This window comes from Haemorhous mexicanus, chromosome 3 (genome assembly GCF_027477595.1).
Source record: "Haemorhous mexicanus isolate bHaeMex1 chromosome 3, bHaeMex1.pri, whole genome shotgun sequence".
Taxonomy (NCBI): Eukaryota; Metazoa; Chordata; class Aves; order Passeriformes; family Fringillidae; genus Haemorhous; species Haemorhous mexicanus.
Genome location: NC_082343.1, coordinates 68,721,442 through 68,746,454, shown reverse-complemented (window position 1 = coordinate 68,746,454; position 25,013 = coordinate 68,721,442). Strand labels below are relative to the sequence as shown.

The 25,013-nt window shown below is 37.4% G+C and overlaps 2 protein-coding genes across 2 annotated transcripts; one reads left to right on the top strand and one right to left on the bottom strand.

Moving 5' to 3' along the window:
* On the top strand, positions 1 to 20,416 carry KPNA5 (karyopherin subunit alpha 5). The gene is made up of 14 exons (XM_059842240.1): positions 1 to 155; positions 2,224 to 2,357; positions 4,636 to 4,737; positions 4,822 to 4,921; positions 5,685 to 5,779; positions 6,602 to 6,733; positions 7,002 to 7,090; positions 8,252 to 8,351; positions 9,998 to 10,161; positions 11,215 to 11,293; positions 12,233 to 12,358; positions 13,220 to 13,347; positions 15,030 to 15,208; positions 16,755 to 20,416. Exons 1-14 carry the CDS (start codon positions 152 to 154, stop codon positions 16,940 to 16,942), a joined length of 1,620 nt encoding a protein of 539 aa, XP_059698223.1. The 5' UTR covers positions 1 to 151; the 3' UTR covers positions 16,943 to 20,416.
* FAM162B (family with sequence similarity 162 member B) lies at positions 15,287 to 25,013 on the bottom strand. Its single transcript, XM_059842251.1, has 4 exons — positions 24,843 to 25,013; positions 24,279 to 24,390; positions 21,186 to 21,294; positions 15,287 to 20,982 (listed from the first exon to the last, which is right to left on the bottom strand). The coding sequence occupies exons 1-4, from the start codon at positions 24,955 to 24,957 to the stop codon at positions 20,884 to 20,886; spliced, it is 435 nt and encodes a 144-aa protein (XP_059698234.1). The 5' UTR covers positions 24,958 to 25,013; the 3' UTR covers positions 15,287 to 20,883.

The following is a 25,013-nucleotide window of genomic DNA, read 5'->3' as shown; positions in this document are numbered from 1 at the left end:
GCTGCTGGGAACGGCGGGCCCGCCCCCCGACCAGTGCGGCGCGCGGCGGGGCGGCGTCCGCCATCTTGCATCGGTGTGCTGCCGGTGCGGAGCGCTCCGGAGCGGCGAGCTCGCGTTTGGACGGCGCCGGGCGCCGGGCGTGTCCGCCGCGATGGGTAAGGAGGAAAGGCGCTGAGAGCCAGCGGGTAGGGGCAGCAGAGGCTGCACCGCTTGGGGGACGGGGTGCCTGGTGCAGGCCGGTCTGCCGCTGGCTCCGGCGGCACTGCCCGCATGGCAGCTCGCTCGGGGCTGGGACGGGGTGTCCGCTTTCTCAGGCAAGAGGGCTCTGCCATCCTCCCCCTTCCCTGCCTTGCTGCTGGTGGAGGGGGCTTTCCACGCCTTTTGCTGGGGGCGTGAGTGACGAGCGCTGCTCCTCGCTGTGTGTAGCCGGGATGGCTGGGTGGCTGGGTGAGTGTCCGGCCTGTCAGGCTGACAGGTCAGTCGGTCCTGGCGGTCTCGGACTGGTCGGTCCCTGCGGGCTGGGCCTGTGCGCAGCGTCCGCCTGGGGAGAGGGCGGAGGGACAGCGAGCCGCCGTGTTTAGTGAGCCTTAGGTAGACAAGAAGGAGGGGGAAAAAAAAGTAGTATGATAGCTGTTTGACTATGCACAACAAGTGGGTGCGATGCAGGATGTGGCGGGTGGAGGGATCGATGTTAAAACAGGTGTAGTTTTGTAGCACAGAAGTGCCGGCTTGCTTGGATCTAGGTACAGACGGTGTGAAACCAGGGACTGCCAGTCTTCTTGCCCTTATCATGTCTATATTCAAAGCTTTGTGGAGGGATGGAAGCTATAAATTTCTCAGTTTTTCTTTTTAAAAACAGTTTCGATGGGACCTTCCTTCCAGTTGACTTTCTGTAACTTTTCAGAGAGGTGGTGACTGGGTTACTTTGAACGTGCATTTCTCTTGTTCAGTCCATTTCCTGGATTGACAGTTTCATTGGCACAACTAAATTAGCAAGGCATGAATGATTAGGAAAGGGATGGTGTTCTAGGACTAGATAATCCAGTGGTAGGTGTTGGGGAAAATAAAGTTACATGACTGTTGCTAGAAATTTGCCTTAGACAGTGGCACACTTAGCCTTGTTGTGCAGAGATGTCAGTAGTTTACTTAGGTTCTTGTGGAGCAGATATTTGGGGGAAAAAGGCTGCCAAGTCCTTGCGGTGGTGCCTTGATGTCAGCCTAAGTCTGCAGTCTGTTTTCCTCTTATAGCTTATGTTTATTTCTTAGTGGTCCTTGGTCCTGCTGATTAAAAAAAAAAAAAAAAAAGCCCTAAAACAAATTGTCTCAGCATGAAAGTTGCCAGAGAATTGTTCATAGCTCAGGTGCTGTAGTTTACATGTTTTCTCCTTGTAGAAGAATTCCAGAGGAGTGATAGTTTGTGTAGAGTCTTGTTTTTAACAGTTGTTTCTCAGATGAAGGCTTCAGTTCTAGCTTTAAAAAAAGGCACTGTGCTGTTAACAACCTTTTCAACTCCGTTTGATCGTTCTGGTGACAGAATTGCAAACTATCACTTTTATCTTTCCACAGCTGATACACCTGAAATGACAGTCAGAGTCTAATCTTCTAAATCCATTAAAACAACTGGTAATTGGAGTGAGACAATAATTTTGCTAGTTTAAAATGAAAAAGAGTACTCCTTTCTGCGTGCTACTGACCCTTAAATTATTTTCCTGCACACAGTTTAAAAGGAAAAGCATAGCCCTTAGATTCTGTTATGTTTGTGAGATAGTGAAATTAAAGAAACAATGCCATAAGGTATTACATGAAGCAGTAATTACTTCAGGTTTTCTTTTTGGGTTTGTGTTTATTTGTAATACAGTCAATGTTATCTTTATGAGAGGAGGAAGGAATTTTTTTTTTTGCTTGCTTGCTGACAGAATCAAAATTTGCAGCATAATGTCTTTTTAGCAGCTTTTAGTTTTTCAATTGGCTTGTAAGATGCATAGTTTCTTTTTACAGTAGCTTATGCCCTTTAATGCTTGACTTGAAAACTGTAGTTTAATCTGCAGTTTGGAAATGCCTATCTAGGCATAGGTTTTCAGTGATTTCTGCATTAAAGATTTTTGTTGATGAACTCGATATTGCAAACAGATACAGGAATATATAGCGGCTGCTGTAGATATTTTCATTGTACAAGAGATGGCAGGTGTGGCCTTTTGAAGTAATTTTGTATTTTTTCAATAGACAACATGGCAAGCCCAGGTAAAGATAACTTCAGAATGAAAAGCTACAAGAATAATGCACTTAATCCCCAAGAAATGCGCAGGAGAAGAGAGGAGGAGGGAATCCAGCTTCGGAAACAGAAAAGAGAAGAGCAGGTAAGCATCTCGGGGAGCTGTTCACTGTTCAGTGCCTGTGGAGCTATATTCAGGGGCCTGAAATGACTTGAGCAGACTCATTCTCAGGAGTGGAATCCGGTGTGCCAGGTTGAATGTCTGTTTTCTTTGCATTTGTGGGAAGCCCCAGGCACTTCTCATTAGGATCATAAGAAGATGAACAGAAGCCCTTTTAAGTTACTAGGGCATACAGAGGAGAGAGCTGTGACTTTTTAACATCAATCCATAGTCTAGGTTTATACAGGTGAGACTAGACCAAAGGAACACTCATATTTCCAGTAAGAATTTGAAACCTTGCATTCTCTGCTATAGCTGGGGTCAAATTTGGTGTGTTAAGGGAGATTATTTTCATCTTTGATACCATGCTTCAAATTGCCTAAGAGCTCCTCTTAGGCAACTTAATAAAGTGGCTACCAGTTAGTGTCTCTGAACTATTATACAAACATTTGCAGTTGTTCTCATTGAATTTTTAGTGCTCAGAGTATGTGGAACATTGTATTATTTTATAGTTTGTCATAGTTCCTCTTTGCAGAATGTTTCTTGCCAGGAAGGTTAGGAAGGTAGTTTGTTTTTCTGTTTGGTCTAAAGTGGATGACTTTGTCTCCCACACCCTGGAGAGTGTCCCAGGCTCTGATCTACAGTCTGCTATGAGGTGGAATGCTTACCCTTCTACTGGGAAAGTGGTGCATGGAAAAAGAATTTCAGTTATTTGGGCCAGGGAGTAAGAGTCAGAAGTGGTGTGGTACTGGAGCACTTATCTCTGAATGGGAAATGCATTGCAGTTCCTGCTGAAAGTTTTGTTTACATATTTTGTAGTAAATGCTCCCTGGATAAATTATGAAAATAATGACTGTTTCCTCTCCCATGTTGACTGTTGTATCCATGAGACTACTGTTATGGTCTGCTTGATCTTAGTTTGTTGGACTGGTGTTTTTCAGCTCTTCCTGACCTGAGAATGAGTTTATGCAGGGAGATGAGACTGCTTGTGCTCCAGAAGGAATTGTCACTGGTAGAAAGACCAAGCAAGTTTATACTTTTCAACCAAGAACTTCTGTGTCCTTGTTGAGCATTGAGAAAGACTGGCTGGTCTTTAAAAAGTGGAATATTGGTTTCTTGTTCCTTTGTGTGTTTAAATGGAATTAAGCCTCATTTGCATTCAGTATTCTGTAGTTGTTTTGTGTCCAGAATTACACCCAACCCATAAGTTTATCAAACGGGGAGAGAATGCCTTGGTTTAGGTTCCTGTTGAAATAGAGCTGGGATGTAAATATGGAGTTGTTCTGCAGTTTTGGACATGTAGAATAGCAGAAACCTAGGTCTGTAGACACCTAGAGGGACAAAACAGTCAGGATTTATAGGTGGTTTCATTATTATGGTTACAGGTGAAATCTTAGTCAATGGATTAAGAGCCTATCATTTCTTTCTAAAGGTACAAATGTAAATATTCTTAGAATTGTTGGTTACACTAGTTGTAAGTGTAGTGCTGGAATAAAGATAAAAATTTAGGTTTGGTTTCTAGAAGAGAACAGATCAATGTGAATGTTTTGCTTGTATGCCAGAAAATGAAGAGGCACTCATTGAATATAGTTTACTAAAAACTACAGGGCTGGTATGTATTCTGAGCATAAGCAGTGTGTGCATCTAATTGTAAAGCAATTTTTGGACATAGGGAATGTTTAATGTTGCATGGTTCAGAAGTTCACCTTGAAACTACACTATTTTTTTTTCTCTTCTGTATGAAAATTATGTTTCTATTTAATCTTTCCTCATCTGGGTATAAAATACAGGTGCTGCTTAGTAGTCCTCTGTAGAAGAGAGGAATGCAGTGTGCTGAAACACAAACATTGCCTCTGTGTTGGTGATTTTAGCCTACAAACTAAGAAAGGGGAAAGTAGCTTGTAGAATACTATTTCTTGTTTAAAATGCATGCTAATTATAAGGGATAAAAGACTGAAAGCAAAAAGATCTGTATCTTCTTTTTCTTGTGAAAAAATTATGGATTTTTATAACTAGTAAGAATCAAGTTCTGAATGTCTATCTGAATTGTTGCTGTGCAGTTTCTCAAGATCCAGATATGATAGTTTTTCTCCTTTATGTTATCTCAACTTCTGTATGGAATTCCCCTTGTGTGGGTGAATAGGAAGGCGAATAGGTAAAATTATTTGACTAGTATTTGTGAAAACATTTCTTCAAGTGTATGTCATCAGTACCTACACCTTGGTTACTCCTAATATCTCCCAAAAATGTCCCGTTTGTTCAGCTGTTTAAACGCCGAAATGTGTGTCTCCCGGGAAATGAAGAATCCATGGTAGAAAGCCCAATTCAGGATCCTGATGTCAGCTCTACTGTTCCTATTCCAGAGGTAAGTACTTCCGAGTGTGTTTAGAATGTTATCTATTAGTGTGCATAGTACTACACTATAAGAAATCTTCCTTGCATTTTTTAGGAAGAAGTTATTACTGTAGATATGGTACAGATGATTTTTTCAGATGATCCTGATCAGCAACTCACAGCAACTCAGAAATTCAGAAAATTGCTTTCTAAAGGTAGGTAAACATTGCCTGTTTTTTCTAGTTGCTTCCTTCTATGTTATTATGAATTATACTTAAGAGTCAGTTAACATTTACTTATGTTTTATTTTGAAATAGATCTTGCAGAAGCTGTAGTTGTATTTATAAAAAAACTGTGCCAAATCTCTTCTGACCTAATGGCTAAATACAGAAATCTTCATTATTTTGACATTAAGTCTTTCAAAGTAAAAAACAAGAATGTTTTTGACTGATGTGTCCAGGGCAGTAACTAACTGCACACTAACATACTTAGAGTAATTGTTGCAGTGATTCAACTTCTCACTCCCATTCTCTCCTCAAGGGGAAAAAAAATTACATGGCTGGCAAAGAAGAGTTGTAACTTGTTTTTGTTGGGGCTGTAAAGCATGCAATCTTAAGGTGATGCTGGTGTGTTTATAGCATGATAGGTAAGGGTGTGCTTGGTCTTTTAAAATAGCATCCAGTATCCATAATTGCTCTTCCAGCAACCTGAGCTGTTGGTGGAAGGAACAGTGTTTTGTGATGAGTTACTAACGTGCAAATGGATAATAGTATGTGTTACTGTTATTATATGTAACAGGGTGTTTACTACATTGTACCACTTCATAGGAAAGATCCTGCAAGTGAAAAGTTTGTAACTCCTTTTGAAAAGGATTTAATGAAATTTTATGATCTACAAATAATATTAATGTTTTTTGTCATACTGAAAAAGTAATTTATTTGGTCTTTTAACACAAATATGTTTGGTTTTATTTCCTAGAGCCTAATCCACCTATAGATGAAGTCATTCAAAAACCAGGAGTAGTACAGAGATTTGTGAAATTTCTAGAGAGGAGTGAAAATTACACTCTACAAGTGAGTTCAGCTTGTACTGATTGGGGGTTTTGAATGGGATTAAAAACCTTCCAAAAGAGCTTTGGAAGGCACATGTTGTTTTGTTTGGCGGGGGTTTTGAGTAATCAAATATAATTCTTTTTCACCACTGAAGCCATATGTTTTCATTATTGCTGCTGAAAATGTGACTTGACTTTGTGAATTTTTATAGTAGTCCTTAGGGTCATAAATTCAGCTGGACAAAAGCTTAGGTTGAAAGCAAAATTTGTTCAAGAGGATTTACAGAGTGGTATATTAAGATCATCAGCAATGATGTGTGAGCAGAATCTGTCTTGTTAAGTGTTGACTATATTGTAGTACTTTTCAGCTGAAATCTTAGGAAAAAAAAGTACACTAAACTGACAGGCTTGTTTGAAATCCTTTTAGAACATCTTTGAGAAAATATCTAATTAATGGTAGAAGTAACTAGTTCTGTCTACTTCTCCATGGGAATAGCACTTAGGCCTTGTGGACATTTGTTCTAGAAGAATTAACTTAATATTGAGTAAACAAAAGGTATCTGTGCTAGTTAATAATGACTTGAAATCTTTCTTAGTTCTGTAAGCCAAAACCTAAAAATAATGTAGTTACTGGAAGTTACTACATTATTTTTTACTCTCTTACTAAATAGAGATTTTGTCAATGCCAGGATTTTTATTGTGTGGAGTACTATAATAATAATTGCATGTCAGTGGAAAGGAAAAAAAGTTGGAAAATTAACCTCTGAAACTCTTATGTCAAATTTCATATCATGATTTTTAGTGCTGAGTGGTTCAACATGGCTATGTTTGTGTTCCTCAACAGTTTGAAGCAGCTTGGGCTTTGACAAACATAGCGTCTGGAACTTTCTTACACACCAAAGTTGTAATTGAAACTGGAGCTGTTCCCATTTTTATTAAGTTGCTTAGCTCAGAACATGAAGATGTACAGGAGCAGGTAACTGTCTTCTTGAGGGGTTTTATAACTACTTAAAATTCAGTTATGAATGTCTCTTTTGGGGTGTGTGGGGTTACAGAGGCTTTGACCCCCATTTGCCTACTATCTAGTTGATCTTCCTCCAGGAAGATAAAAATTTACTATCACTGTTTTTTCCCATAGTGGATTTTTTTTCTATTCTGTAATATTTGCTGTAAAAAGTAGAGAATATCTGTAAAAGTTGATTTGCAAGTATTTATAAATTGACTTGGATGCTTTGCGTTTTAAGGCAGTGTGGGCTCTTGGGAACATTGCTGGTGATAATGCAGAATGCAGAGACTTTGTTTTGAATTGTGGAATATTGCCACCTCTCTTAGAGTAAGTATTGTAAACAGATATAATATTTTGTATATGTACAGAAAAATGAAAACTTAGCTTAGAATTTACTTGAAAAGAATATAGGTTTTAGTCTGTATTGAGAATCATAACAATAAGAAGCAGTTTAATGTTTTGGATTACATGAGCTTCATGCATATCTTTGATTAATTCGTTCATGACTGGAAGCTTTTCAGTGTTTGCAAAAGGAGAGAAGTGTTACCTCACAGGTATGAAATTTTTGTATTGTGCCAACTCTGTGTTGTCAGATTTCTGAATGTATGGGGCGCGAGACATAATTTGTTTCCCACTTGTATGGTTCCATCTGCCTAGGCAATAGGCTGTTTTCTCCACTTTCATTCAGTAGCTCCAAGCTCTAGTCTTCCTATTTATCTATTTGCTTGCTGAGATGAGCTGACAGAGTAGTTGTTACATGAGCTGCATTCCACTAGATTTGTCTTCATTAGGAGTATCGTTCCAGCATTGACTATGTGCTTACCATAGTATTTTCATCACAGGGAAAAATTTGCACAAGACAAATGTTACTCAGTTTATTACCACTTAAAGTAATAAAAGGAAACATTTGTAAAATAGCTTTAAGTAGCAGAGGAGAACATGACTACCTTCACCAAGGGCTTAAAGAATTAACATTTTAGACATTTTGTTATGTATCTGAAAGTGAACCTGATTTTTCAGGTATTGAATCTTTCACGTTCTATTTGGCAAAAGCAGAAGTAATGTGTTAATTTTTTTACAAGAACTTCCAGGTTTCAGCTTTTTATGGAAGTATTTTTTTTATTATTATTAATTGCATTTTCTGAATGAAAACATCAAAGTTCATTCCATGCAGGGTTGTGTCTCCTAGCCCCTTCTAAAGACCCTCAAGAAAGGTTTAGTTGAATGATTTTTCATGTAAGCAGTTTTTTATTTTATATGCATGTACTTGATTTGAGAATGAGACATCCCAAAATTATGCAAAATATAGATTCAGTTGATTTTAAGAAAATAGTTGCAGCATATAAAATATGAAGATAAATAAATTTAAACTAGTGATCAATAATAGAATTTCTCTTCCTTATGTGATGTTCTTTTGTTAAAAATAGCCAGAAAATTAACTAAATTTTAATAAGAAATTACTTTTTTTCTTATTACTGTCTCTCACAGATTGTTAACAAATTCAAATCGTCTTACAACAACTAGAAATGCAGTCTGGGCACTCTCAAATCTTTGTAGAGGAAAGAACCCACCTCCAGACTTCAGTAAGGTATAATAAAGTAGAAATCAAAAAGCTAAAGAATATCTATGTTTGTAATATTTTATAACAAACAGAATCTTTGAATCTAAATATAGACATACTTTTTATGTTTTTAATGTCATCACACAGCCTTGCCCATCTGTTGTATCTGTGAAAAATCATCTACTTTGGCACTGATAGCAATAAAATCATATCACTTAAAAACTTGAGACTATAGTCTGGTGCAAATAGTCACACACTGGTGTGAAGTGATGGACAAATTATACATTCAGCACTAAACCATGTGGGACTGTATTTTCTGTATTTTCTCCAGAACTGTTGTAGAGAATGTGAGTTATAGTTGAAGCTTCCTCAATATTTTTTTTTTTGGTTCTGTGATTGTGAGTGCATCATACTGCATGAATAAAATTTTGAGTTTTGTGCTCTGTCAGATGCAGTTAAATCAGACTGCGATGACAGAGAGAGCCTATATGCTCTCCCTTTTTTTGGTTCTTTCTAGTATGTAGTTGTAAAGACTGTCGAGACTAGTTGGAGTTTTAGCTTATTTTCAGTATGAAATTAATTTCTGGTAAGGTTAATGACTTTAAAAAAGATTAACACTGGATATTCTGTTAGAAGAGACTGAGTTTAAGTGATCAATAAAGTTAATCTGGAGAAAGTTTTACCTCATGAGTTAGTAATTACTAACTAGTAGTTATTGCTTCTTATTAATTCTTGAAGAAATATTAAGAAAAAGGGGGGATTTCTGATGTCAGTTAATTGATCACCTCACAATGACTCTGCCTAACCTATATCCTTTACTAGTGTTTTGTTCTGGTAGTGAAAAAAAAAGATTTTTTGCTGCTTGAATACAAAACCCCACAGGAAAAGGGTGCCCTATAGGCAGCTGCTAATAAGACTAAGTCCTCTGCTTTTTGCCCTTTGCAATAGCAGCAGTTGGACGCATTAAATAAAGACTGAATTTGCCTTTAGCCCTTTGCAATAGCGGCAGTTGGACACATTAGAGACTGAATTTGCCTTTATAGAACTTAATTCTTTACCTTACCCATGTAAGGTAAAGAGTTAAGTTCTACAAACAGTATGAAATTCCCAGGCAGTACAGCAGACAACTGTCAGGTTCCAAATGGTGCTAAGATGGTCTAGTTCATTTGGCTCTGCACAGAAGTTACAGAGATGAAGGCCAGAGGGTACAGTGGCAGTGAGAACTGAGACACTGTTTCACTGGTTCAGTGAATGTTGGGTGCTGCATGAGTTACTCTAGGTTGGTTATTACAAATAACTGCCAGTATTCCTACAAAGCCACCAAAAAAAATAAACCCCAAACTTTTATTACTTAGAGATTCTGCTCCCTGAATGATTAAAAAAGCATCAGCAATTCCTGTAAAAGCAGATGGTTTTTTATTTAAGCTGAACAATTTTGTACTTAATACAGTATCTCTCAATAAATAGGCTGTGAATTAGAACTTATCCAATTTGCTGGTTTGAATTGGATATCTAGTTTAATCAAAAAGTGTTTCACCTGGGTCTTCATTCATTAATGACCTTGTGTACCTGAACAATAAATAGTTTTGCACATTTATGCCTTTGCAGAGTGTTCTCTGAAACTTGAAAAGTATGGAACACCTAATTTTATGCAATATTTTTCTTTAACCTAGGTTGCTCCTTGCTTAAATGTTTTATCAAGACTGTTGTTTAGCAGTGACCCGGATGTATTAGCAGATGCTTGCTGGGCCCTCTCTTACCTTTCAGATGGTCCCAATGATAAAATTCAAGCTGTTATTGATTCTGGAGTGTGTCGAAGATTGGTAGAGCTGCTTATGTAAGTCTTCTTCTCACCAAATAAGTGTCTTATAGTACTGTTAATGTCAAAATTGAGCTGTGTTTTCTCACCTGATGTCTTAATTTTTGTGGAAAGTGACAAATATGAATTCAGTTTGAAATCTTTTAAGCTGCTTGTTAGCTTGCTTGATGCCTGCAATTATTCCTGATGTTGACAGTGAAAAAAGTTTTTTCCGTAGTATTCGCTTACATTCCTTAAAATTTAATGTAGGAATTCATATACATGAAGGAATAGAAAGGCAAAGACTGAAGACCAGTGTTGAATTGTAATTTTTTTTTTTTTTTTTTAATTTCTCTGTTGTACTTTCCTTTCTAGGACATATCATTGCTTTACAGACAGTTCTTAGACTCAGTGAAGTTCAGAGTCTGGCTAGAGCCATTTTTAAACTGTTGCAATATATTTGTGTTATGGTTCATTATTTTACTAGAAAGGGAGACTAAATCCCTGTGTTCACATGGGACTGCAGAGTAGGTCTGGGATAGCAGTTCCCAGCACAGACAGCTCAGCACACTTCCCCGTGAAAAGCTCATTTTAATAGCTGTCAGGATAGGGAAGATTGCTTTCTCTTCCATAGAAGCTCTAGGGCAACTGTGTAATTTCTTTCCCCCACACATCAGACAGCTGAATATGGACTTCATGTGCTGGCTTCTAGGATTATTGACTCACAAAAGGGGTAATTTTTCTTACAAAACGTGGTAAACTTTAGTATACACCTCATAACCCCCTGTCTGTTTCTGTGGCTATTGAATGACACGTGTTCCAGTATCATATTTAATAATACTTGAGCTGGGTGAAATGGATCTGCTGAGCAGATTGCTCTAAGTTGTGTTGTTCCATAGAGGTGCTTGGTCTTTGAATCAGCAATTCAGTTGTGGGGTTGTGGTATTCAAATTTGGCTAAACAGGGAAAGTGCAATTAGTAATAGTGTTTTTGATAAATACTTAGCATCTGAAGTAAACCCTTGTTTGCTGAAAAAGCAAAATTATTGTTTTAACACTTGGTAATATCAAGCAATATAATATTTGTCTCCAGGCATAATGATTACAAAGTCGTATCCCCCGCATTAAGAGCAGTTGGAAATATTGTTACTGGGGATGATATCCAAACACAGGTAAGACTAGTTGATTTAAGAAAAATTACTTGGCAAGACATAATTTTGTGAAAACTTTAACAAAATACATGTCCAGGTACAGGTATCTGCATATATCACTGAAAGAGGCTTTCTAGAAATCTGTGTTGTTGATTTGATAGTTTAGGCTCCTATTTTAATGCAAGAATGGACATTTTTTTTACAGCATTGTGTGTAGTGTATTGCTTCATTTCTGTACGGTACTTTGACTGTTGTTTTTTTTGTTTTTTTGATTTTTTTCCCTTCCTCTCAGGGGTTTCAGTTACTTATTATGGCTCCCCTTTTTCAAGTCTTAAAGGCAGTCACTTCTAAGCTATGCTTATACTTAATTTGTCCATGAATTTGTATGTGATAGTCTTACTGACATAATTTATTCTAAAGATCTATTTTATTTTAGGCAATGGCATTGATTTTGAAGTAATGCAGGAAATAGGAAGACAGGTCCCACTTTAAAAATAATTCTCTCTAAAAGGCTGACAGTACTAGTGTAAACAGAACATAAGGAAAAATGTTACCTGCATAATTTGTGAGCTCTAGAGAAAAGGATTTTGCTAAGGAATTAAATGAAAAACCCTCTCTCTTAAAAAATTAACAAATAACTATATAAATTAGATGTGCATTTGTCAATCATATTTTGTCTTACTCATATTTTAGCCTTAAGTAGCCTTACTTAGTTTTTCTGTTGTCAGTCTTTTGGTCTGAACTTAATTGAAGGCAGATTCTTTCAAATTGCTAGATTGTCTGATCACACACTACAGCATTGAACACTTTAATTTTGCAAGATATGGCACTTCGTATATTATAAATGTGTTGCAAGATCTTTTGAAGTCCTCTGTAAATGCTTTTATATTTATATATATATGTATATTGCACAAGGCTATATATAGTACAACCCAGTTTTCAATTTTTAAATTATTTTAGGTGATTCTAAACTGCTCTGCATTACCATGTCTCTTGCACTTGCTTAGTAGTCCCAAGGAATCTATCAGAAAAGAAGCATGCTGGACTGTTTCTAATATAACTGCAGGAAACAGAGCTCAGATTCAGGTAAAGCCTGCGAATTTGTTACTTGGTTGGTTTTGTTTTCATTTTACTACTTTGCTTGATTTTCCTTCACAAGATGTAAATGGATGCTGCACTGACTCTGTATTATTTGTTTTAGTCCTAACTGTATATAATTTTACCTAACCTAAATGGTTTCTTCTAAACTTTGAGATATTATTTTAAATAGAAATAGCTGTCACAATTTGTACTACAAATTTCTCCAGTGAAAAGTGAATTAGTTTGTAAATGGTGAATATTTTGCTTGGATAGAAGCCCAGCGTGATGTCATCAACACTGAAGTATATTCTTGTGGAAACTACTGCATCCTGAGTATTGTTCCAGGTGACTGGAGCTATCTGAAAGAAGGTTCTGATCAATAAAAACAAGACTTCTGAATCAGAATACGTTTTCCAAAATTATTTTTTCCCCTTCTGCTTCAATCAGAGAAGAAAATGTTTCTTCCTAATATAACTTAAAACATGTAATGAAGTCTCCAGTTACAGACATAGACTCTCAATAGAGACCACAGGACCTCAGTAAAATGGAAAATTTTGTTCCGAGGCTTGATCGTCAGTTCAGAAACTTGTATGATTTTTAAATGGGCCAATCCAGTAAGCTGGGCTCTGCCCACCAGAAACAGAGAAATAAAAAACCCAAGGTTTTCTGATGGCCACTGCAGTGCAATGTTGGAATAGTTCCGAATTTCACTTTAGCGTTTATAGTTTGCATGGCATCATGTAAACAAGATAGTCTTTGTTTTAATATCAGCAGGCATCACTAATTCTTGTGATCACTATTCTAAGGCTGTATGTGTTCTGAAATCTTTTATTAATGGTTGTAAAATGTTACAATTTCATCTCTTAGGCTGTTATAGATGCAAATATTTTTCCAATATTGATTGAAATTCTCCAAAAAGCTGAATTTCGCACCAGAAAAGAGGCAGCATGGGCCATAACTAATGCAACGTCAGGAGGAACCCCTGAACAGATCAGGTAAGTTTGTATGTGTTACTGTTTTCTCTGCCTAAGGATCTTCTATAGGGCATGTGGATTTTTGCATTTGAATCTTGGCAGTCATAGCAACAAAATCATACATAAACATGGCCTAAACATAGCCTCATTTCCTTGAAAGTCCAACTTGATAATGTAGAAATTCAGAAAAATCAAAGAAGCACATGCAACAAACTTAATAAATAATTAGTGCTTTTTTTCAGCAGTGTTGCACCTAAAGGGTGTTGCACCTAAAGACTTATCTTCTATAGCTGATATTACATTGTCAAACACAATTGGAACAGCTGATGAATGGTTTAAGAGTTTGAAAATGGAAAACTATGGGGAGTTCTTTAGGTGATTTCTACAATAGAAAACTTGTGCAGTGGGATTGTATATTTGGGGACAGACTTCAGGGATTTTAGTAGTTCCTTCATGTATTTTAACTTCAGTATTATCAGTATGATTTTAAAGTATGATTATAAAGGAGATATCTAAACTCCTTGCTCAGAACTGAGTTTGAGTAAACTTTTACTATCAGTAGCTATTTATATGCTGCAAAGATAGAATTGCTAGAATAAAATACTCTCTGGTTTCTCTGAATACTGTAGAATAATGATCTCTTTGAATCAGCAGCTGATAATTAGATTTAAAAGTTCCTGTATTATATGAAAGCCAGAACTGAAAGTGATGTGACAACTTTTCCAGCATATTTGGGAGATCTATTGTAAGAAGTATGTTCCTATTTATAATGTAACTAATCCTGATTTTCCTATAACCACTATGTGTTATCTGAGGGATAAAAGGAATAACAAAGAAAGTGTCGTGGGTTTTTGAACTTCTTTTAATTGCTTGTATAATGTAACATTTTAAAATTAGCATTTTAAAAATAAATTTTAATTCAGGATCTTCAAATTGTAGATGTGCATATAATACCATAACAATGGCTCTTCATCAAAATTACATTTATATTACTGGTGTCATGAAGTTTCAGTCCTCTTAATGTCCTCAGGGTACTACTGCCTAACTACAGGATAGTTTTAAACCACTGAATTAGACTGTATTTAGGCAAACATTGCTGTCATCATTTTACTTACATCCTAGAAGCAGGGACACAGGTTGGCTTGTGAAAGTTCATACACAATGTTTTTTTTCAAAATTGTGAAAAGGAGTGGGATACACAGAATCCCAGTATTTTTGTCTTTGTATCTTTACAGTTACATCCTTCTCTTTATAGTAGGTGATGCTAAAATCTTAATGGACTGCTAGTGTGGACTGTCTTAGCACAAAACAGTGCCCAGTGTTCTTACATGTATCTAGTGTGTTTACTTGATATTTCTACCACTAGGAAATTTCAACTGCCTGAGAAAGAACTTCCTGATAAAATTTTTTCTTTTATATTCAATAAAACCCACCTGAAGGTTGTAGTAAAAAAAATTTTAAAAAACTACAGATTTCACACTTCAATTAGCAATACACACATTCATTTTGTTTTATTAAGATAAATTGTAATATTTATTTCATTTTGGGCTAAATTTGTATTGTTGCATGTTTTAGAAATGCTGTTGTTTCAGCCACTTTTTTTAGCAAAAGTAAGTATTAATAGCAGTAGACTGGTATGTCAGAATAAATGTGATGGATTATCAGTTCTTTTCCCCTTCCTCTGTTTTGTTTCTGTTTTAAAGGTATTTGGTAGCACTAGGTTGTACCAAGCCTCTTTGTGACCTCCTGACTGTGATGGATTCAAAAATAGTACAGGTGGCTTTAAATGGACTTGAAAATATTCTGCGTCTTGGAGAACAAGAGTCAAAGCAAAATGGAATTGGCATTAATCCTTATTGTGCCCTGATAGAGGAAGCCTATGGTAAGAACACACTTCTGGTTAAACCACATACCTGAACTTCTTTATTCTAGGCTGTAAAAACAAAACCACTGAGAGTCATTTTGAAATTTGCAGGTAAGTTTTAATATAAGAATTACTCCAAGCAGAAGTAGACATAAAGTATCACAAAGTAAGTAATGTTACTTTTAGGGGAAAGTGGTCTCGGTGTTTGTCTGCGGTCAGTTTAAATGTCCCTCTAGAGAAGCATTCTCAGAAGGGTTTAACACAGGTGTCCCAGTCTATTGGAACCATGCTTTGCACACATTTATCAGCCATTCCTAAATACAGTTTTTAATACTTTAATACGTAGTCCTCTCTGCTACAGTTTCATTACCAACAGGGTTGTAAGATCAGGATTTTTTAATTGATCCTAAAGTTGTATGACTTTTTAATACAGTAAATATCAGTAACAGCAAAATCAACTTCAGGTCATAAAATTAAATAAGTTTTTACTTTTGCAAGTAGTTTGTTTAGTCTCTTAAAAAAGTTCTTGAATTAAACCTCTATATAAAGGCATTCTAATTTCTGGAATTTCATGACTGGATTCTTTTACAATTGGCTTATAATGAAACTGGCATTCTTTTTGGAGAATTGCCTTTTTTGTAGCTCTGACAAAACAAAATTGTCAGACATTTGTATTTCAGAAACTGCTAGTAACTAGTAGAACTGTAGTTCTAATTGACCACATTGTATCCGATTAGGTGGTACTAACTTTACTGTAAAGCTGTCCTTACATCTGAATTCCCTGTTACAGAGTTCACTTTTTTAAATCAAATGCATGCTTGAAGAACTTAGCAATTAAATGCATAAGAGGAATAAGTAGAAGACTAATTGAATTTACTGTATTACAGATTTTCTGTCCATTCATAATTTTAAGTATTGACTCTCTAGGTTCTCTTATTTTCTTTAGCACTTAAGCATAGGCTGCTGAAGCTGTAGAGTATAAGTTCAAGTAAGGAAAACAGCCGATTATATCACCATCATTGCTTTGGCCTCTGCACTCACCAGAAGGGTTCATTCAAGCTCTTTCTAATCCAACCTAAGTAGAAACTACATTACCTTTAAAAGCTAAACAGGAATTTTATATTAACCTAACGGACTGCCTATATTAACCTAACCTCTGCTCCTTTGGCTGAATTAGTCCTCTACTTGCAAAATGATAAGCTTTCCAAAAGTATTGTTACATCTTACAATTAATTCAAAAAAGTATACCAGACTGTACCTAGTGACAGCTCCATGAGTGGTGATAGAATTTAGAGTTGGGGAACACTTAAGAGAAGAAGAACAGAAATTGGGATATTAGTTTAATTGAAATGCTTTTAGCTTAGTTTTAAAATGAGTTTGGACAGCAGAAAATGAAGACTAGAAATCCATGGGTTAGGAAATTAAGAACCAGTGATTTCAGATTAATTGAGATGACTTGGGATTGCATCTTTTTGAAGTACTGCTATACTATAAGCTGTTTCTATTTGAATTCATCATTCATTTAAGCCACTATATATTTGAAAATTTTCTGTTTTGAATTTAGGACTTGATAAAATTGAATTTCTTCAGAGGCATGAAAACCAAGAGATCTACCAAAAGGCTTTTGAACTCATAGAACATTATTTTGGTGTCGAAGAAGAGGACTCTAGTATTGCACCTCAGGTGGATGAAAGTCAGCAGCAGTTTGTGTTTCAGCAGCAGGAGGCTCCAATGGAGGGGTTTCAGCTCTAAACTACTGAAGTGAATATAAGCATAAAATTTAAACACTTGTATGGTTTGGGTTTTTTTTTCTCAGAGGTCTTTTCTTAATGGCCAAAGTTAGAGGAAAAGCTGAATATGTTTTACAGAAATAGATGAAGAAACAGCTCATGCACTTTTATATATTGTGTTAGAGACAACTGTTCTCTGTTTTGTATTTGTGTTCTTCATTATCTCTTATGTACAGAAAAAAACTGTGAGTAATCATGTCTAAAAGCATTAAATGTGATTTAACAAGAACTGTTTAGCTAAGGCTTGGTAGGATTTTCGGTAGTAGTTCTGAATTTTTCATGTAGTCTCAAACTTCATATCAGCAATACAGTTACTGACAGTTGAATTTTTGGCAGTAGGCTTGACTTGCCCAGTCCCTGTCAAATCTACCTCTTGTATTGAAGCAGAAACATTGCTTCAGAACTAAGGCATGAAATAAAGATGAGCTTGTAAGAAGCTGAATTGGAATGTGAAAAATATTTATTTAAATTGTGAAACTTTTATGCATTACTTACTTTACAACACACTGTTGGAATTTATTTATAAAATGTATTTAAAGACATAATAGATATACATATATAATACTAATTACCTAATATAATACTGAATATATGAAAAAGTTCTTTCTGAATTATGTGGGAAGAGGACTATTTCAGAGGTTTTTAAATTGGAATCAGCAGAGACCTTGCTGTTCATTAGATGTTGGCTCTGTAATGAAAGCTGCTAAATGGCATTACAAGTCAGCCACAACTGCAGTACTTTGCAGTGGAAGCAGCCGCTGTGGTTACCACGAGAAAGCTGCAATTAGGACTGACAGAAGGGTGATGTGCACCAATCACCAGGCTGATGTTTTATAGTTGTCTTCTGTCAAGATGTGGTAACACCATCTTAGTTTGAGAAACATTGCAATGTTTGCTTTTTAGTACAATAGTTTCTTAAAAGTTTAGACAGTAGGTGTTGTTTTTTGACCAAGTATGCTACTGCCACTTGAAATGTTCCTTAGGTTAATGAATTTGGTTTGCTTTTGGTAAGACAGTAGAAATACTGCAGTGAAAAATGAATAGTGAATCATGCCAGTTGAAGGAAAAGTTTGTTGTACTGTAAATAGCATTAAGTATGTGGACACCAAAACTAACTAGAAGTTACTGTCATCTAAATATTTAGACTCTACAATATACAGTGTTTGCTGTTAAACACTAAAAGATACAGAATTCTAATATTTACATTAACAGTTTTGAGTACAGAAAAATGTATGCTCTGCTTTAACTTGCATATAAGTAGTGTTTCTGGTGTATTAGTAGTATATCTCATTTGGAGAAATTAATACTTTGGGTTAACTCTGAAGTATTGCTATTTTTTATTACCTGTAAGTAATGTGTTAACATCAAACTCCTGGGTTAAGTGAAATCTGTGACATATGAGAGCATTTCATGCTTCATAAAAGGCTGCAATTCAAACTTCAAATTACTTACCCATGGCACTGTGCTTGTCACTAAATAATATTTTAATGCACTGAAAAATACAGGTTAAAGGTGGTATCATTTACAGTACCATTTTATATTTAGAATTTTTTTTACATGCAAGTTAAGATTCTAAGATGTTTCACTTTTGATGTTACAGCAATATATTCTATATTGTAATTGAATGTGGGACTTGAAGTGGATTTTCTAAAATTAATGGTCAGTTTTGACTAAGATATAACTGGGAGGGAAGCAGCCTCCCATTGAAGTCTTTTTAGTGGAAGATAGAAGTGTAAGAAGTGTATATAGGAGTGCTGTTACTTTATGAACTCTGAATAATGAGATATTTTAGCAAATGACACTTTAAACCTAGATTTGTACAGCATACAACATTTTTGAATAGTGTGATAATATTGAGTACAGTTGCCAAATTTTCGTATAATGTTAGGTGATTGTACTTACGCCCTTTTTACTCTCATAGTTTTAGGTTTTCATACACCAACCTTCATTCTTTCCCAAGATCTCCCCACTGCCCATCTATCAAAGAACAGGGTAACAATCATGGAAATCTACCAAGGTTACTAGCAAATGCTGAATTTCAGTGTTCTAGTGTAAGAAAAATATTCAGGTAACAGGGTATTCCTTTTTTTCTAACAACCTTGTTTTGATAACAACCAGCTGTGCCTGCTTTTTATTTGGAGAGCCCTGTAAAACTACATTTATAAGCCTCTCTTATTTAAACCAAATCTGAACTATCAAAATCTTAATTGAAACACTTGAAAATGAAGAAAAGAGGGGAGATTTAAAGTATTATATTTGTTTTGAAAGAATGTCTTCAGTTGTGTGGATATATTATTCTATCTTGTGGACGGTTAGTGACTGCACTTTACGCATTTAGACAAACTATAGTTCATGCCTCTGATACATTTAAATAGAACAGTTTGAAAGGGAACTAAAATTGATGGATTTAGGATGATGAAAATCTTTATTTAAACTCAACATTTGGTTTACCCTGATATTGTTAAAAAACAATAATGAAAATTGTTTAAAGGATGGTCTCTCCTATTTTATCACTGGGCTTACATCATGCTTTGTTAGAAGCACATAAATGAACAAAATAAAACCAGAGATTATGACTTAAGGTCAGCTCCGGTGTACTCATTTGCAGGTAGGGGCACGATTATGATGATACCTAAACAGATGAAACTAGTATGGAGAGAGAAACAAAACTGTGATATGAAAATCTCTTTAAGTTTGGCACTTTATATGCAATCTGAAGTGCCCCATCAGTTACAAAGTCTGTTTAAAAGTACGGGGGTTTGGGTTTAATTAAAAGGGTACCATTTGTTTTGCTTAAATGTGAATACTAACTAGCTAATCTATGCAACTATGCAGAGCATAAGATTTTTTTTTTATTAGCTCCCTACTCTTGTTACACTGAATCATATCTAATTTTTTTATCATTGCACTTTTGTCTGAGGATTGGTTCATACAGCTTTTTAATTTTCTAGTATTTGCTTTACACACTGTTCCTAGCAGCAATCAGAAAATAGTAATAATGTTGGCACAGAAATGTTTGCTGTAGAACAAGTTTGCAACTGGAAACTATTTATTGTTGGGCCTGTCTTTAAAAAAATAGTAAAGATGCACTATTGTCTTTCTTCCATGGTTAATTCTCAGTAGGTTTATATTTATTAAATTGTACAGCTGAGGATTTTTGTAATAGATCTGCAAATTGATACGTGGACTTAAACTGTGACCTCAAGATTTCACTGAAATCTGGAATGAGAAATTCTAGTTACTTATGGCACAATGTCTTACATATATAATGTGGGAAAACTAAATTACCTGTATTAACTTCAGATAGTAATAGTGCATCTTTAAATCCAGGCCAAAGGCCCATTACTGTAACAGAACACATATAAGTAGTATGCAATATTATGGAATGTTAAATCTCCAAATACCATACAGAAACCAATAAAACCTATTTTACAGATGTTTACTGTATTTATTTAGTGATTCAGTAAGTGTTGCTTCTTAAAGCTAAAAATGCAAATACCATTTTGAATACAGCATTGATGCCAATGAGTACCTAGAGGCAATTTGTGCACTGAAAAACTAGGCACTGTCACCAGACAGAAAACTTCTTGGGTGTAAATATTTTGTGGTTATCTAACCAAAGGTACCTGACATTCTTAAGAAACTACCTCATCCCCTTTAAAACTAATTACTGCTTTTAATCACATGCAAAACATTCTAAATTAGTTTTAATTATATGCAACAAGTATCCTGAATATCTTCCTAATGAAAGAGCCGTTCCCTTTCTTTTTGTGATGCTGTAGCTGCCCTTACTGGCTCTAGGGTGTGCATACTACAGTTGTCCATTTAGGGGTGAAACTCACTAATTGCTCTCAGCAGCCGTTAATTTTGCTCTTCCAAGGACATTCAGCATTTCAGACAAAGTTACTTGGTCTTCGCCTCCGCAGCCAGCGCAGCCTCCTTCCGCCACTTGGCCTTCTTTGCCAAGTTCAGGCTCGTCAAGGACTCATGACGTGCGGCAGCCTGAGGAAGTAACAGCGTAGGAGTAAGGGTGCACCCAGGGAAAGCTACCCAGCCTTGGGAATGGGCAACAGCCACGCAGGGTGGTGGGGGTGACAGAGGCTAGATTAGCTAAAGCTTGGGCAGCTCTGAGCTGCTGCTCTTGGTTTAGATTTGTGTGCTTTACACAGAATTCCATTGTTTTAAAGTATGCTACTCAGTCATACCTTCTTAGCTGAAGCAATCACCGCAAAACAGGCAATAATTGAGAGCCCAATCATGATGTAACAGGCTTTCACTCGAGCTTTGTTTCTTGCCTTGTCTAGCATCTCTGGCCTGCAATTAAAGTAGTTGAATTGAGTCATTAAAAAAGGCAAAGTATCTCTTCAAAATGTTGCAGACATAACATCACAATTTAAAAATAAATATAGAATTAGCTTCTGAAGCAAGCATCTTTAGCTTGCTGCGGTTAGTTATGTATCAGCCATTTTCTGATCCTAATCCATTTCCCATGGCAAAGCAACATATAGTGGATTTAGACTGTTTTGGAGTTTTTAAGCTGGGAAAAAATTGCTCAGGCAAAAAATGTTTGCATTTCAATGCCTGGGGTTTCTGGCTACACCAGAAATCATACCTTAACCCCACTCAATTTTCATTATGTTTAGAGTTTATATGTTTAAAACAGATGGAGACATATATGTAGTGTCGGACAGAGTAAAAGCAAGTTCCCTTTATTCAAAGTTAACTTTAGAAATTGATTACTGCTGTATCTAACCTGTTCAGATGGTGTTCTGTAGGCTAAAGACTTTACATCTTTGGATTGTTGATGAAAGCAGAGTTTGTAGTACTATGAGTTAAAGGTTTTAGCTGTTTATTAAAGCAGCAGCCTGACAGAAAGTGGGCAGCTGAAGTCAGCCACCTCACTATTTCAGGAACGCACACCTAAACAAGAACAATCTACAGGATTGTTTTTGCTGGCCATCAAAGGCAAAAATAGTGAAAACTGCTGTCCTCTGTTTGGCAGTAAACGGTGCAAAGGAGACGTTTTACAGCCCAGATATCTGCTTTGTTTTCAAGCTCCCATTTCCACCTTCTTCTCTTCTGAGCCAGCAGCGTGGCCCTGGGAACCAGCAGTACAGGAAGTCATGAAAATTGTCACAAAATGTTCAGCTAAGTTTTTCCAAGTCAAACATTATACTTGAGAGTACAATTTTTAAGATATTCATAATAATACTGGCTGTGCACCATTTTCCTTTCATAATTCATAATGAAAATGCTTTTTATATAGATAGATATTTGTAAGATACAAGTACGTGTTTTATACATATGTATAAATGCACAACTATATATGTGAAAAGAATAGTTGCATAAAGAGTTGATTTTGTGTTCTAAGTAAACATGGTGTAATGCTCTCTTTCCTTCAAAAAACCTTTAGATTTACTTTAAAGAGTAATGTGGTGGGATGGGGCAGAGCTGTGGATTTGACAGTGCCATGAAAGCCTGCACCAAGGGGGCACTGAGGGCTGCAGTGCTTTGCTCTAGGGTTCGGTGTGGTGGAAGAGGACAGGTCTTGTGAGTGGCAGTGCTGTATCAGACCTTCCTTGCCAGCACACACAGGAGGAGCACATTGAGCACACTGTTTCTTGCAGGTGGCTGACAATGTCTGCAGTTCTCAGGAACTGCTTCTGGTTTGTACAATGATAAAAATCATCTTCAAAACAAACTGCACATCAGACTGGCACGTAGGGTCATTAATCCAATAATCCACTTGTGGCAACAAAAGCAAAACCGTAAATGTTATTAGTCTGATGTATTAGCCTAATTATATTTCACAGTGCACTAATTGAAACTCCTCTGAGGCAGATTTTCACTTTCTCCCTGCTTTCTGCATCTGCTTTAAGGAAAACAGGCCTTACAATGTTCTTCCCTAATTGCATATTTTGCAATTCAATCCTTAATCAAGACTTTTCTATTCAGTCCTTAATCAAGACTCCAGGCAAACCTCTGCTGAAGTGAGCAACAGCTGGGGCTTTAAAAAAAAAAAAAAAAAAAAAAGAAACCACAAGAACCTTGAAAAAAGCCTGCAGATTTGTTTCATAGTACAAACAATCTTCAGCAGTTAGGTAGTGTACACAGGTAGCAGCACCTTGCAATTCTTCTTTTGACAAGAGTTAAAACAGTGCCACAATTCAGCCTCAATGTCTAACAATCAACTACTTCTAGTATATTACAATTTACAGTATAGTATAGTATGGTGTAGTCTTACAGTTCTAAAAATACTTTGCATACCCAGAAAGCACAGTGATAACCTGCCAGGCCTGAAAGGAGTGATTTTTGTGCACGTGTCTGTATGACTGGCAAATGCCATGTCTTTATAAACATCTCCTGGCAACTTGAATTTACAGCTCCTGAGACATGTCTGAACCTTCCTCTAGAGGAAGATGGTGAAACTAACAGCACAAGATAGGCTAAACTGTCCAGAAAGCCACTGTCCAGCTCAGCAAACTCCAGTGAAACTGTCAGGAACCAGCAAGAATAGGCAGAGGATGTACCTGTTGCTTTACACTGCTCTGCACAATGTTTATTCTCCACGTATCCCCCAAGGCAGGGACATACTGTGATGATAAAAAGTAGCATCCTGGAAAGATGTCAAACATGCTATCTAACATCCTAAGAAAAGGGAGGCTTAAACATTAGAGGGGCTTCGGGTGTTTAGTGCCTGACTCCCTTAGGGGTTGCAAGTCAGCAAGTCAGAGAACTGTAGAGTTTGTGTGGTTTGGGTGGGAAGGGGCCTTCAAAGATCATCTAGTCCAGTGCATCAGCAAGAATAGGAGGCTAAGGCTATGTCAGTTTTCCTTGATGAGGGCTTCTTCTCTCATTATCTCCTTCCCTATTTTTCCTCAAATTCTATAATAAAAAATAATTTATTGTATGTAGTCACTCAGCAACAGCTCCCTTAGAACAGTTTATGTGAGCTATAAACAAAAAATGTTGGTTACCAATAACATCCTTCTCTGATTGCACGTTAGGACTAAGCAAAACAAACAAGCCAGTACATAAATGTAACCAAGGCTGTCTACTCAGATGGATCCGTTCTTAATCCCAGGCTCTAGGGACTCCAGCAAGGAACATTTTCTCATCTTAACCTCTAACCAGGACAGGAAATTCTCTTGCCCTCTAATTTGTTTCCAAGTCTCAGTGTTGTAAAACCGATCGTTTTAACCTCTGTGGAAAAGCTTTAAATTTTCCACGGAATCAGGATCACACCACTGCTTTCCCTTCAGCTCCATGTTACCCTTGGACAAGGCCAGCGCACTTACGGGATCCTCAGAGGAATCTCTTCTTCTGTCTTGAAACGTCCAGTCCAGAGGAGGATTTTTTTGTCAAACTTCGAAGGTTTGCAACTTGCAACCACCCTGTGAGCCTGCTCAGCTTAAAGAGTAAGAAATAAAAAAAAAAAAACCACTTCGTAAACCGTGCACCAGGACAGAATTATGACTGACAGTAAGGCGTAGAAGGGAAAAACCCTACCCATTTTGGTCGTTGGAAGAGTAATTTTGGGACTAGATCTCCGGGTTTCGGCTACGCAGAGTCACCTCCGCACCGTCTCTGGAATATCCCCGCACACAGCGAGTATTTCTGCGGGTCTGATTCAACCTCCCCGCCGCCGGCGGCTGTGGCTACCCAAGCGACCAGGAGAACGCTCGGGTCCACCCGAGCTGCGGTGCCTCCGGCGGGCCGCCCCACCGGGCAGCCCAGCCGCGCTCCGCTCAGTCCCGTTCCCGAGCCGCCCGCCCGCGCATCCCCCCGTCAGCCCCGGGACGCCGCCGAGGGGCCGGTCCCGGAGCCTCCGCTTCCCCCCGGCGCGGCGGGCAGCCCCTTACCGCGGGTGGTGCCCGGGCTCCGGACGGGATCCCCGGCGGCCGCGGCTCCCCGCGCGGGCGGGCGGAACGGCGCGGCGGACAGCAGCCGCCCCGGGCGGAGGCGCGCCGGCAGCATGGCCAGGACGGAGCGGCCGGACCCTCTGCCTCGGCCGGACTCTGCCGCAGCGGAAC

What these genes read in the sequence shown, in the direction of transcription:
- KPNA5 (XM_059842240.1), top strand. An exon ending in CACCTCCAGACTTCAGTAAG is followed by an intron (nt 8,352 to 9,997) that starts GTATAATAAAGT and finishes TCTTTAACCTAG; the next exon opens with GTTGCTCCTTGCTTAAATGT. An exon ending in AGATTGGTAGAGCTGCTTAT is followed by an intron (nt 10,162 to 11,214) that starts GTAAGTCTTCTT and finishes ATTTGTCTCCAG; the next exon opens with GCATAATGATTACAAAGTCG.
- FAM162B (XM_059842251.1), bottom strand. Translation starts at nt 24,957, where the DNA reads ATGCTGCCGGCGCGCCTCCGCCCGGGGCGGCTGCTGTCCGCCGCGCCG. An exon ending in GAGCCCGGGCACCACCCGCG is followed by an intron (nt 24,391 to 24,842) that starts GTAAGGGGCTGC and finishes TTACTCTTTAAG; the next exon opens with CTGAGCAGGCTCACAGGGTG. An exon ending in TGATTGCTTCAGCTAAGAAG is followed by an intron (nt 20,983 to 21,185) that starts GTATGACTGAGT and finishes TTACTTCCTCAG; the next exon opens with GCTGCCGCACGTCATGAGTC.